Source organism: Echiichthys vipera (genome assembly GCF_963691815.1).
Source record: "Echiichthys vipera genome assembly, chromosome: 20".
Taxonomy (NCBI): Eukaryota; Metazoa; Chordata; class Actinopteri; order Perciformes; family Trachinidae; genus Echiichthys; species Echiichthys vipera.
The window spans coordinates 10749713-10763817 of NC_139845.1; the positions used below are offsets into that span (position 1 = coordinate 10749713).

General features: G+C 39.8%; 1 protein-coding gene across 6 annotated transcripts in view; it reads right to left on the reverse strand.

The window, feature by feature from the left end:
* The window catches only part of LOC310962738 (serine/threonine-protein kinase WNK1-like), a 94560-nt gene that overhangs the window by 39328 nt on the left and 41127 nt on the right, over positions 1–14105 (reverse strand). For all 6 annotated transcript variants that reach the window (XM_083935294.1, XM_083935292.1, XM_083935291.1 and 3 more), the window contains exons 3-6: positions 11561–11733; positions 5951–6171; positions 4662–4819; positions 529–617 (exon numbers count right to left, since the gene is read on the reverse strand). In XM_083935294.1, coding sequence (XP_083791420.1) covers positions 529–617; positions 4662–4819; positions 5951–6171; positions 11561–11733 — 641 coding nt within the window. The remainder of the gene's footprint in view (positions 1–528; positions 618–4661; positions 4820–5950; positions 6172–11560; positions 11734–14105) is intronic.

Genomic DNA, 14105 nt, shown 5'->3' on the forward strand with positions numbered 1-14105 from the left:
AAATATGTAAGAGAGGATTTACGGTACTTATTTATACCAATTTGTTCAAGACCAGTGATGCATTGTTAGCTGGTCTCCAGCTAATAGGACAGACATGGTATTTCATTTATCGATGTCAAAACAACATGTTGACAATTAGTCCGGGCACACATATATTTCACATTGTGACAAAAAAAAAAAAAAAAACTGTATCACAGACCACCAATCACCAAAGAATTCTGTGAGGCAATGAGTGCAAGAGAAGGACACAAGCTGAGTTTCTAAAGCAGTACACATGAGGGTACGATGGATGTTTTGACAGAGAACAGAGGACTTGTTATTTGTGACCAAGAAGCTGTGAAATCAGAACAGGATTTAAGGGTGATTTTGCTCCTAGACATGATTGGGTGTGGTGGTGATATTGCAATCTATCTTGTTTTTAAAAAGTAAAAAAATAGAAATTGAAATGTTGCCTATATTTCTCACAATGTTACGATAGAGAGTCCATATAACATCCAACAATGTCCTGTCTGTGTGTGTCTTTCTCACCTCTCATCCTTGTTTGTTCTGATGCAGCCCTCTATAATTTCTTTTACCTCAGGAATGGCTACCTTGTCAAAACTCCCAGGCTTCACTCCCTGCACACACACAAAAAGAAGAGCAGTGAAGACAAGGAGCCTTTCAGAGGAAGACAAGGAGCCGATCACACACAGACACGCACGCACACAGCATGCATGCGTGCGCACGCACGCACGCACGCACGCACGCACGCACGCACGCACGCACGCACGCACGCACGCACGCTGCAGTTAGGTACTGAGAAAAGGCACTTCTAATGGATAATATTGGAAAATGGAAACACTGGAAAACAACAGCTATAATTTAAGATACCATATGATACAACATATTAGCATGATGCAGCAAAATATAATGCAGGGTTTTAGTCATTGATAGAACAAAATGGTTATAGTAAACAACTTTTTATACTAAGAACAAGAAACCTCTAAAGGCCCATCAGTTTTTTAGGTGCACCCGACACTGAACCCAAGTTCAGCTACACTGTTCGACAGAAGGCATCTTAATGACCAACCTCTTGGTTCAAATAATGGAGGAACGAAATAGAGACTGAAGCAAAGCTGCGGCTAAATCTTGAATACATAAAAAGGTAGCAGAAGAAAATGACATGCTCCAGAAAATACTTCAATCGCTCCCTCTGTTATACACCTGAATGGAGGATGCTACAGTGTCATGTTGATTTATGTCAACAAATCAACTCAATGCATTCGCTTGCTCGCTGAGTACAGCCCGTCTGAAATGCAGTTCTTAAAAAATAAAAGAAATGGAGAAATCAGCACAGATCCAAACTTTTTTCTCACAGGTTTCCTCAACACAAAAAAGGTTTAAATTGAAAGGAAGAACATGAGAATATCAAAGCAAAAGAGAAAAATAAATAGTTAATTTGTCAAATAAAAATTGGTGACTTACCTAGTAAGTACTGAGAAAAGAAGACTGGAGACTTGCTTAACTGAGAGAGGACTGTTTATCTCAAACTGTTACGCCAGCAAATGACCACCTACTTCTACTCTTGTCCTACAGCTCCGTCTTTCTTTACTTTCTTGGCCTGTTTCTCTCTGTCAACCCCCCAGTTTACCATTACATAACAGCCCCCCCCCCCCCCCACACACACACACACACACACACACACACACACACACACACGTGATTCTGGGTCTAGGACTGACGGAGGAAGTAATGGTATTAAGTCTGACAGAAGACGGGAGGATGAAGGAGAGAGAGAGAGAAAGACAGAGGGAGCAAGATTTCTGTTTAACGAGGCTGATTGGAGATCAGGAATGTCCCAGAAGGAGAAGAACCATAAAGTACACAACAACATCCTATGTGGAGCTACTTTAAGTGTATGTCCACACAGCTTGTGCTTTCAGAGGGTCCTGCCTTACAGTCACACAAAGTAAAATAGGATGCACATTATGAGTAAAACACTGAAGTGAAAGAACATACAGTTTTTGTAGTAGAATTGTTCATTGAAGTGTATTTTCCCTTCGTTGCACAACCTTTTTGGCTTGTGACCCCTTCAAATAAAGCCCTGTTTACCTGTCACTCATTGTGAACAGTTCCATATCTCTATGAGTTATTACCTGGACTAGGGGTGGTGTTAGGTGGTGTTTTGAATTTTAAATGTGTATTTTACTCTACACCAAGTGGAGTTGCATCTCTAATTGCGTTGTTTGCTCTGCTACAATGACAATAAAGACTTCTACTTCTATTTTATTTTATTTTCTAATGTTGCGGTTAAACACATTAATTGAGATCTCAAACTTTGTGAGAGATGGAGGGTAGAGAGCTGTAAAGATGGATTAGGCAGTGAAATGAAAGGAAGCAGGTGACTAGGACCCCTGGGGTTGTCACAAGGCTGTGTGTGTGTGTGTGTGTGTGTGTGTGTGTGTGTGTGTGTGTGTGTGTGTGTGTGTGTGTGTGTGTGTGTGTGTGTGTGTGTGTGTGTGTGTGTGTGTGTGTGTGTGTGTGTGTGTGTGTGTGTGTGTGTGTGTGTGTGTGTGTCTATTTGATTAAATGATCTTTGAAACATAATGCCCTATCACTCTCGTGTATGGTAAGACAAAATTAACCTTTACTGAAGGAAGACAACATGCTATGTTAAAGTTAGTATGTGTTCAGTGACTGTGAAGATCTGCACTACTCACTATGCACTCCCCACACTGTGGCGTAGTTACAAAAAAGGCATCATGTGAAGACTCAAAGTGGCTTATAATGACAGTGTGAGGCTGCTGCTTAAAGCTCCAAAAAGCTGCAGTGCAAGCCAAATGTTTGTTAATGTTTATGTACCCACCTGCTCTGCTGTAACACAAATATATATATATATATATATATATATATATATATATATATATACATACATATGTATGTAAATGTATGATGATAATTGTTGATTTATTTTATTTATCTATTTCAATATATATATATATATATATATATATATATGTATATTCTTTTTTTTTTGCTTCTCTTCTTTGTTTTTTTATTGTGCCATGGACCACCCATGAGCTGTGTCCTTACATGAAGTTAAAGTTGGAATTGAGTTACTGCTATTAAATTATAAAACATAAACAGTTGTGAACCCAGATGCTTATGTCACAACGATAATCAAATAGGGTTTTGATCAAATTGGGGGTGATTTCAATTTTGTGAGTGAGTGGAGGGATTAGAAGAGGGATGGGAAGGATAGCGAGGCGAGAGGGCCAGACTGGCGTATGGATTGAAAAATACCATCTAAATGTATTCTGCACATAAAGCTTGTTAAATTATATTGAGATTCAAAGAGATGACCGAGAGAGAGAAAGACAGAGGACTGGCTCTTTTCTCTCACAGTGGTTTAGAGAATCTTAATCCAAATCCCTTCAATTTGAATTTGCTGCTCAAATAGTACGGATGGACACTGAAAGGATTTGATAAATTCCATTACTGAACTGAGACTAAATAGACATCAAAGCATATACAATATAAGATAACAAAACCGGTAAAAAGTAACATTTTTGAGCACAAGTGCCGTTGCACTTCCTATCCTTCCCTATTTTGAAAAAATAGTGTTCAATTAAGTAAGTAAACAAGCCTACATGTTTGAGCATCTCTTCTGATTTGCACTGAAGAATCATTTTATCATTTTGTTTCAAATAAAGCTGAAATAAAAGATGTGATATTAGAGATAGATGCAGAGAGAACAGGGTGATAATGGAGGCACTCGACGAGGATAAAGAGAGATAAAGAGAGGGAAGAAAGAGAGATTTCTAGTAAATTCCTCTGGTCCATTAACCGTCTCTGTCAGCTACTACAAAGCTGATCTCAGTCCTGTGAGGAAAGTAGAGAGACAGCTCTCATCTGCCTGTGTGTGTGTGTGTGTGTGTGTGTGTGTGTGTGTGTGTGTGTGTGTGTTTGTGTGTGTTGGGGTGATGACCTCGGCAGCACTCAACTTAAAACAGCCTCTGGTTGCATCTGTTGTCTGTGTTTTGCTCTGTCCCATTTTTCCCCCCACAGTGTCTCCAGCCAACTGTCAACTGTATTTTTAGCAAATGCTAGAAATGTTACAAAACTAAAAGTGAACAGAAAGTGAGTTCATTCCAATCAGATGGATGCACACAAGAGTGTTTTGTCTGCCATATGTCGTATTCTGTGAAAACTGGGAGATGCTCCAGGATTAATGTGCCTTAATATTATTTAAGGGTTTTGAAGTTTTTGATTTGTTTTGACCTTTTATATAACATGGCTTGCTTGGTATTGCTCTCTAGTGGTGGAGAAAAAAGTACAGCCAAAAAAAAGGCTTTCCCATAACGCTGTGTTTTTCCTTTTACAAGAGAGAGCAAAAGAAGGAGGCAGGGAGGGAGAGAGAATAAGCAAGAGAGACTAATCAGTTCAAAAACACAGTCATAAGACTGGATCTCCCACAGCTCATGCTAAACTTATTAATACAGTCAGTAAACAAGTATGGGGTTAGTGACAGAGAGGAGGGTAGACATTAGAGACAAAAGAGAAAAACAAGGCTGTTAGATGCAACACATGAATGCTACCACTTCTTGTTTCCGCAGTCATTCACAGCTGAGGCATTCAAAGGAAATAGTTTCACCCGTACTGTACAGAGAATGCAGACTTACACTAGTAACACGCCTGTAGATCTGGGCAGCGTTTTGACATTCAGAGTAGGGGTACTCTGAGGTAGCCATCTCCAGCATACACATCCCAAAGGCGTAAACATCTACGGATTCATCATACTTCTCCTCATACATCTCTGGAGCCATAAACTCTGGGGTTCCTGATTAACATGAAAGAGAAAACAATGACTTATTAAAGGACATTGTGCTGGGAATTTACTTTAGATATCTCATATCAGACTCTCGCCATCTTTGCACTGTCACTACAGCTGGGGAATAACTAACAACATCACAAGCGTGTAGAAGTCCTGCCGGTTCGTTTAAACACACAGTTTCTGAATACAGGCTGTGTGCATTTATCTGTTGATTGTTTGTTTTCTTTATTTCTGATTCTGAAACTTTCACAGTATTTATTTAATACCTCAAACTGCTTTATGATTAAAAAAAGACATGGGAATCTCCCTTCTTACAACATGGGACCTTTAAATGCTATATAACACAATGGTTGCAAACTGTGAAGTTTAAATAAATAACTTAGCTAGTTGTGTATGTTTGCACATTCATGCATGTGTGTGTATGTGTGGATTGCTGCAAGTGTCCAAATCCTTGAGGTCTGCTTAATTACTACAAAGCAGCTGTGAGATTTACAAAGCATATCATTCTTGCCTCAAGTGTTTGAGAAAATGCACAATAATGGACTGGTGCGCAAACGTGTAGGAATACCAGGATATCTGTGGTTAACTATACAACTGAATGGCAGCCATGTTGTTATATAGAGCACAGCAGACACTTTTTACTTGACTTTTGTTCAAGTGTGTATTTTACATTGCTTGGTGTGTATTCTTTGGTGTGTGTGTATGTAGCCATCACATCTCCAGACAGCTTAATCCTATCTTAATAGCAGACTGAGTGGTGTGTATTTCGCATTTTAAATACCTGTGGTTTGCTTTTACAACCAGGCATTTTAAAGGCAGTAAAATTAATCCACAGTAGGCGTGTGTGTGTGTGTGTGTGTGTGTGTGTGTGTGTGTGTGTGTGTGTGTGTGTGTGTGTGTGTGTGTGTGTGTGTGTGTGTGTGTGTGTGTGTGTGTGTGTGTGTGTAGTTGTGCGCGATGTGTACGTGTTCATGTCTTTGCTTATACGAGACAGCGTGTGTGGACGTGTGTACGTAAAACGCTTATTGTTATGGCACACAGATCTAAAAATTTCATTCAGCTATACAGCTTAGTGTCTTACAACGGACCGCTGTTTGTGAGGTACAAGAAATAAGGAATTTGTGTCCTTTTCCCTACCTATGACACTCTTGGCAAAGGAGGCCCTCTTCAGCGTGGCCAATCCAAGGTCCCCTATTTTCACCGAGCCCGTGGGCCCCGTGATGAAGATGTTGTCGCATTTCAGGTCCCTGTGAATAATGGGCGGGGCTCTGGTGTGCAGGAAGTGAAGGCCTTTGAGGATCTGTCTGCACCATGAACGCAGGACCTTGATTTTCATCACCTTGAAGCGCTTCAGGTAGCTGCGGGACAAATAAATCACACACGAAACGGCACATCATTCAACAAAGCAAGATTAAGTGTACAAAATTATACAGAGAGCAGCAGGTTCAACGTCATTACAGCTTTTCAAACAGCCATGTATCCTGTTTAAGTGGCCTTTGTGACTATAACTGCCTACTACTTTTCTCTTTGAAAGTCACTCCATAAAAGAGACACCAGCCAAAACTATGCATGTCATATCTTATTATCTGTAGCATCTTTTTATCAGCTTTAAGGGCACTTATAAGACACTTGTATGTGTTATACAGTATGTTATTATTGCAGGAAACTAAAAAACATCCAAGAGGGACTTCATTATTCCAAAGCAAAGCATTGAGAGGCAGACAATTGCCAGATAAGATGCCGCAATGGTCGGACACAGGGATAATGCTTCAATTAAAGATGAAAGCTTTCACAACCAAAGGGGATTACTGTCAGACAATTCCAGCTTAAAAATCATACATAGTAAGTGCTCATACATTCATGAATGGCAGGCAGTCACTCGCAGACATGCTGGCGTCTGCATGGTTGGAGACTGACATCGCATGCATTCCACTGGAATACTGAGACAAAATGACATTTAAACCTATTTTTGGACCCAGATATTTATTTTAAGCTGGATGCAAATAGGTCTGAAAGAGCTTGATTCAAGAGAATGGCGGTTGAAAACTGAATGAACTTTAGGGTTTATTTATTTGACCATATCAAAGCAGGCATTCAGCTTTTTCAAACATTTATCTCAGTCATTTTCACACTGCATAAAGCAAAAATAGCCAATCACAACGTCATGTAAATGTCTGTAAAAAAAAAAAAAAAGAATTGTTAACTTCTCATCTATCAATAGTAGCCTTGCTGATATATAAATATATATATATATATATATATATATATATATATATTACATTGTTTACTTTGTATAATATATTCCTATTATGTACACAAAATGACGAGAAAAACTGAATGGAACATAGTGTCAATAAAATAAAATTACAGGATAAGAATTTTAAATTAAAAATAAATACACATAAAAATAAAAATAAAATGAAGTAGGTCTTAGTTTGTAAAAATGTAAGAAAACAACTTTCAGAGCAGCGAGAGCTCTATTAAATGAGAATGGCTTATTCTGACTTTTCCTCTTTACGGAACAGCGGGTAATTGGATTTCCGTTTTTAATATGGTTAAGAAAGGGATTCCATACTTTATTAAAAGTCTTTGTGGAGCATCAGAAACTCTTTTTATTGGGGTTTGAGCTGCGTAATATCTTTTCCCACTTCGAAACCTATCCCGACCTGTTCCCCTAGGCGTAAAAAGCAGGGAGACACCCTTTGACTGGTCGCCAGGTGTTCACAGAACGAACAAAGATCCACACCTGTGGGGGACCTGGGGTCTCCAGTCCACCAGTTCCTAAGTCTGTGGAATGTGGGAGGAAACTTTGCAGCACTGCAAAAATCTTACTGTGAGATGTATTTCAGTTATCTAGACAACCCCTCCTCTAGATTGAACATCTGTCACTTTCAGTCAAATAACTTAAACAAGCAGTTGTTTTTTTTTTATTTATTAAATCTGATGAAAATGCTTCGGTCAAAAGTTCTCTTTTAAGAGCTTTGAGAACTCATTCAAAATCCATTTGACTGTCACTTTAGATTAACGAATTTAAAATCATTGTTTGAATTCAAAGCAAAGTGTTTTCCAATTATTTCCCGTCAGCTGGGGACCTTGTCTGCCTTTCTCTCCTCAGCTCTTCAACTAAATTCAAGTACAGAGCAAAGAACAGACGGAGGAGACGCCGGGCTAGTCATCTTCTGCTCATCTAGACCATTAACAGGATTCAAAGGAGGTTCCATTACTCACCATCTTGTTTGATTTGTAGGTATGTGCTGTAATTTCCTTGCATCACACAGGCATAATAGTTCGATTTAAGTCACTGTTTTTTGTAAAGGTGCTATGGTTTTTAGAGGTTAAAAATGATCTTGTCCTTGATCTATTTACTGCATTTAATTTAATGTCCTTTAAACTTAAACTCAAATTAAATCTGCCCATGACCGTGGTGAATAACGGGCAGCTGACTGAACCGTCCAGTGACCCTGCAAATCTGTCTTTACTGAAGGGGAGCCATTCAGACGACTCTAGGCTCAGCATCACAGACCTGTCCGCTCCGGCCCAGATCCAGACTGCTGGTAGAAGCTGCAGTGTTAGTTAAAGACCCTATGTCGGTATCAGAGTAGACCTAAGTCACTGCCCAGTGGTATTTCATTAATATTCCAGTATTTTAATTTGCTGCTACTTTATACATCTACTCTTCGTTTAACAGGAAAATATTGTAGTTCTTACTCTTCCGCATGCATGTTACAGCTGCAGCCATCAGCCATCATGTCATGGTCCCAATGTTCATTGGAGTGATTTTACTGTACAGTTTCATTGTGACTACACCTGTAAAACGATGACATCATGATGAGGTCTAATCACCAATTACTTGTCATACATCTCTTAAACTTTTCATTTGTTTTTCTTTGTTACCAAAGAGTTGAACCTCGGTCTGATGAGAAGAGGTGGTCTCGGCCTGGATTAAAGTGAACCAGTTTGTTTCTAGTGTGAAAGCATTTTTTTTTGGGTTGGTTCAGAGGAGTCAGGGATCAAACCGCCCATTTCACGAAAGGAAGACTACCCGCTCTGTCTCTGAGCCACAGCCGCCGCATACCAACAATGGAGTATGACCAAAGTAGGGTTGCAACTAATAATAATATGGTGACTTTGTCTCTTACATATGCTGTTGCCATTTACTGTATCTATTATCAGTCTATTATCTATTCAGTTTATAAAACAGGGAGATCTAGGTGGATTCACGTATTTTCATTAAGAGTTTCAGTGCTCGAAACACTTTAAAGACTAAAAATAATCTTTTTGGGACTTTTTAAGTTAACTTACCTCCTAATTTCCATCTGCATAATTTAAGTGTTTATACTAAAACCTTTAATTTCCTCTCCCTTTCTCACATGCATCCCATTTCCATCACTCCATCTCTCACTTTATTTCAACTTCCCACGTATCTTTTAAGGGGCAGCGTTCTCTTCTTCCTCCCTCTGTACATTCATTCCCTTTACCTACCTGGCCGCCCTCCTCTCCCTTGCCTGTCTCCTCTGCTTTTCTTTCTCTCCATTTCCCAAGTCAGAACAGTGATGACAGACAAGTTAAACCCTGTGGCATGCTGCGATGCAGAGGTGCAGAGGTGACAAAGCACAAAGCATCTCTCCAGCACAATCATTCATCTGTGCTCCCTTTTCAACACACATGCCTAAACACATAGATATACATTTGCATTGTGGGAAATATGCGGATACAAATGTACAGTATGTGAACGCGCACACAAGCACGAGCACACGCACAGAGATAAGGGGCCTCTAATACCCTGAACCCACGTTGGTCAGTATTTCCACCCTCACCATCTCTCTCCCTTCCTATCAGTCCTCCCTCTCACCATCTCTTTCTTTTTCCACCACTTCAGCGTACTGGAGTCCCTCTCCTTTCTGAGTCTTCATCTGGATGACAGCCAAATCTCTGTGCAGCCTCGATCCTGTTCATATATGTACAGGGTACTTCAGACTACACCAGGTACATCAAAAACAGTCTGTTCTAATTTCTATTCTATTCTATAATGCATTTACTCATCATCACCCCCCCAAAAAAATGTTTATCTCTGAACTAGCTTATTTTTTTGGTGCCATAAAAATAAGTTTATAAACTACTGTACAGGGTACTTACTTACTATATAACGCATATGGTTTTTATTCTAATAATGAAGGATCTAAGTAATATTTATCATACTTGCCCTACATTAATTTTTGCATTCTGGTGACTCATTTTGTCCAAGGTCTCAATATTTACATCTCTTACATATTTCTTACATATTTACATTCCTTCTTTTTTTACATCGAAGGTTGGGCGAATTAACAGAAAACTTATCAAACTTAATTTTACTGTGTCAAACATGCTGGCCGGATGCAGAACGGAGAGCATCTGAATAAATGCATGAAGCTTTTTCAGTCTTCCAGTGGAGGGTGCTACGGTCCTTGGTAGTCCTGGGCTTCTGGATTAACACTCACTCTGGGATGACAGGTGGTTCATTGGTTTGTCAGTCAAACAGTCACACTGACAAACCAATAAACTGGTAACTCGTTTTTCTATTTGACTTTTCAACTGACTGTCTCACTATCAGTTGCTCATCAGTTGATTTTCTCTCCCCCTCTTTCTGTGACTCTGCATAAAATTAACTAACAGTCTAGTCATCCATCATCCATCTACCTCTCTCGCTGTCTGCCCCCCCACACGCCTCATTTGGTCTCTCCCTCTGGCTGTCTTTCTTTCAGGAATGAGAGGAATCTGCAGCAGAAGCAGCAGCAGCAGCAGCTGGCAGGTGGGCCGATGTCCCACGATGCACCGTGTGGAGCACGGCGTGCCCCACACGCCCCACAGTTAGCCTTTTATTGTATCAGGAGCTCAACAATCACATTCACAGACACACATCTATTCTGTACAGCAGAAGGACAGGCATGCAGTCAGCGCGTGGACAATGACAGCCACAGATGCATCACTTGTCCACAGTGGGGACTGGGGAGGGGAAAGACTGACAGATGCCCCTGGTATTGAAATGCAAACCGCAGACCTACAGTTGGTGACACACTTAGGAAAGTCCCCCCATGATTCCTGAGCTTTACCAACTTTTTTTGTGTGCATTTGATGCTAAAACACTTTATTTTGGAGGTGGATTGATATTGCTACATGTCACTGTGTTTGTGCAGTTCCTTCATTTCACTCTTTAAAGTCACATATGTGCTCAGTCAATGGTATATATATATATATATTTTGGTAACACACAAAGACACATACTGCACAATGTAATGGTAATGAGTCAGACACACTAATTGAACCGCCAACAGCTGCAATTGGCACTGAAAAACCAGGTGGGATGCTTACGACACCACAGCGAAAGGCTGTTTTGAAGTTGAAAACAGACAAAAACTGCCTATTAGTTTGACAGGAACGAGGACGTGTGTGTGTAATTTCTATATTGCAACAAAAAAACTGGAGTTGAGTCATTAGCTGTAATGACAGCGCTCTTCTGAAGCAGGAGTGTGTGCTTGTGTTTGTGCATATTGTTTGCAAATTGTGTTTCACATGATAAAACCTGAACTGAATACTGCAAATTCAGGAAGAGTCTTTGTTTTCCATGCCAATAAGTTCTAGTATCAGTCTATAGCTTCCTGTCCATTCATCTGATCTATGTGTCCAAATAACAGGGAGTAGTAGTAGTAGTAGTAGTAGTAGTAGGGGCAGAACATCTTGGAAAATTATTTTTCTCTCTTGTGTACTCACGTTTTAAGTGTGCCAGATGTCATGAGCTCAGTGACCAGAACAATACATTTCTTTCCTTTGCATGGTCCCTCCCAGGAGTCATAGAAGCGGACAATGTTAGGATGCTGGAGACCCTTCAACATCCCGGCCTCCTCTTTGAAGCGCTGACGCTCTGACTTGGACAGCTTGCGATCCTACAGACAAGACAGAAAAGGAAGGTTAGTCATACGTTCATAAGGAAACATTCTTCATCTGAAATAAGAGGGCATTTACCCAAACAAAACATGTTGTATTAGTACAACACTAATATAATGAGTGTTATTAAAATCAAATTAAGCGGAAAGAGGGTGGAGGGGGAGCTAATCAACATAGGGAAAAAAACAAGTTAGGTGGAAAAGAGAGAGCAGAGCAGGAATAATAAATGCTTAAAACATGTTTTCTACATCTAATCATGCTGCTCGAACCCAAACGCAGATGAACTATGAAACCAAGTACGATCAGAAAATAGCACCACATTACATTAAAATACAGCACTAGAGAAGGATGAGAATAAAACAGTAGACTGTCCTTTCATCTTTACTCAAAGAAAGTGCTTTGTGAATTATAAATAAACTGATTTGACTTTATGCAGGAGGCATAATTATGTGAACTGCTAGTGGGTACGTATGTGTGCATATATTTCTCTTTACTGTAATTCTCACTTTACCACTGTTAACTTGTGGGGAGGTTGTAGACAGCAGTGTGTCTCCTCCTGTACAAATAGGCCTTGTCTCAAATTATTCTTTATTAACTACATAGTACACTATATTTACTTTCCGCCATTTCTTTTAGATGTTCAAATTGAGTGTAACGTGTGACTGTTCATGGCAACTGTATAACCTCAAAACTTACATTACATTTACATTTGAGACGCTGGAACCAGTTCCTTACTTACAACTCATTGATTGATTACATATTGTTTTAGCTCTAACAGAATGTCTGTTATATAAGGAATGAGAGCAGGGTGTAACATGCTATCCCCTCAGATCCCACCACCCTATGTTGTGAGTAAAGGACATGATCCCCCAATGGCTTCCCACTTCGTACTCCCGATTATTAACTGAAACATCAAATCCTCAGGTACCAGCTCCTCCTTACAATTGTCCTTCATGTTTCTGTTGTTGTGATGTGAATCGTGGCCTATAACACTCACACCAAGCTTTAACTGAGTCTTTATTAGCAGTGGCTGAGCCACCCAGTGTGACCAAAACAAGCTGAAGTTACTGTCTACATTCTTCCATCCTGTGGACGAATAGCGTCTTAGAAAAGTCCTACGAGCATACACACACAGTTTAATGGGCATTCCAGCTTTAACACCGATACCTCAATAAACACTGATGAAAAGGGCAGTGTGGGCGGATCAGACCTTGTAAAGAAGTGTGCATGTGTGAGTGCATTTATACATGAACGTGTGTAAAAGGTGTCATGCGTTCAACTGTGTTCAGCCTGTGTATTTGTTTACTGTATTTTGTGTTAAGTGTGTCTGGTTATTTGCTTTGTTGCGATGTGTTGGCACATTGATGTTTCTATTTTTTTCTCGAGCTCTGTGTCAAAACGGAGCCGACACATTCAGAACACCGTCTCAAAAATAAAGAGGATCAGAGCTGCCTGATGGCGATAAAAAAAGGTGACAAAATCTCAATACCCAGAGGATTTAAGCCTAAATATGGCTGCAGCTTCCTTTGTGAATTGTAGGTCCCATACGGTAAAAAGTGATTTTCCATGTCTTTTTCTTTTCATTATAAAGCAGGTTGAGGTGCTATAGAAATACTGTGAAATGCACACAACCTGTGTCTTGAAATGAGCCGTCAGGACTTCTGTATGGTTGTGATGTCACGATTAATATATATTAGTTAGTAAAAAAATGCCGTTACAGTCATTCCCTGGCAGCAATGCAGAAGACCCAGAAACGCTGACCAATCAGAGCAGACTGGGCTTTTTCGGGAGGTGGGGCTTAAAGAGACAGGTGCTAAAACAGAGCATTTCAGACAGAGGGTGAATACAGGTATATTCAGACAGACTGTATGAGAAAAATAACATGTCTTTTGAACATCAAAGGTAGTGGGTAAGAGATATGAAAAAAAGATTGAACCAAATATTAAAGAGATGATTCATATAACATTGAACAAACTGCAATTTGTGTTTTCAGAGGAAACAACAATGTTTGATGATGCCTGTGAGGATGAAATTACAGAAAGGTGAACAGACAGATTGGTCTGCTGACAAACACCACAAGGCTGTGTGTTGAAATATGACACAAAGTGAGACATCACAGTTTTATATTGTATATAAAGAAGCCACAGTATTTTTAAGGTGATGCAAGATCAGACGTTGGAGGTTAGACACCTACTCTGGGCAACATTATCAGGACTATTACCATAGCAACTAGTTTTACATAGAGGTCCAATGAGGGGCATTTTGCCTCCAATTCAGCTGTTTCATTGTTTCATTCAATAAATCCACAATACTGTGACATCTTTCAGATAACATTTGTGAGTCAGAGCTTTCATTTGTTACAGCATTGTAT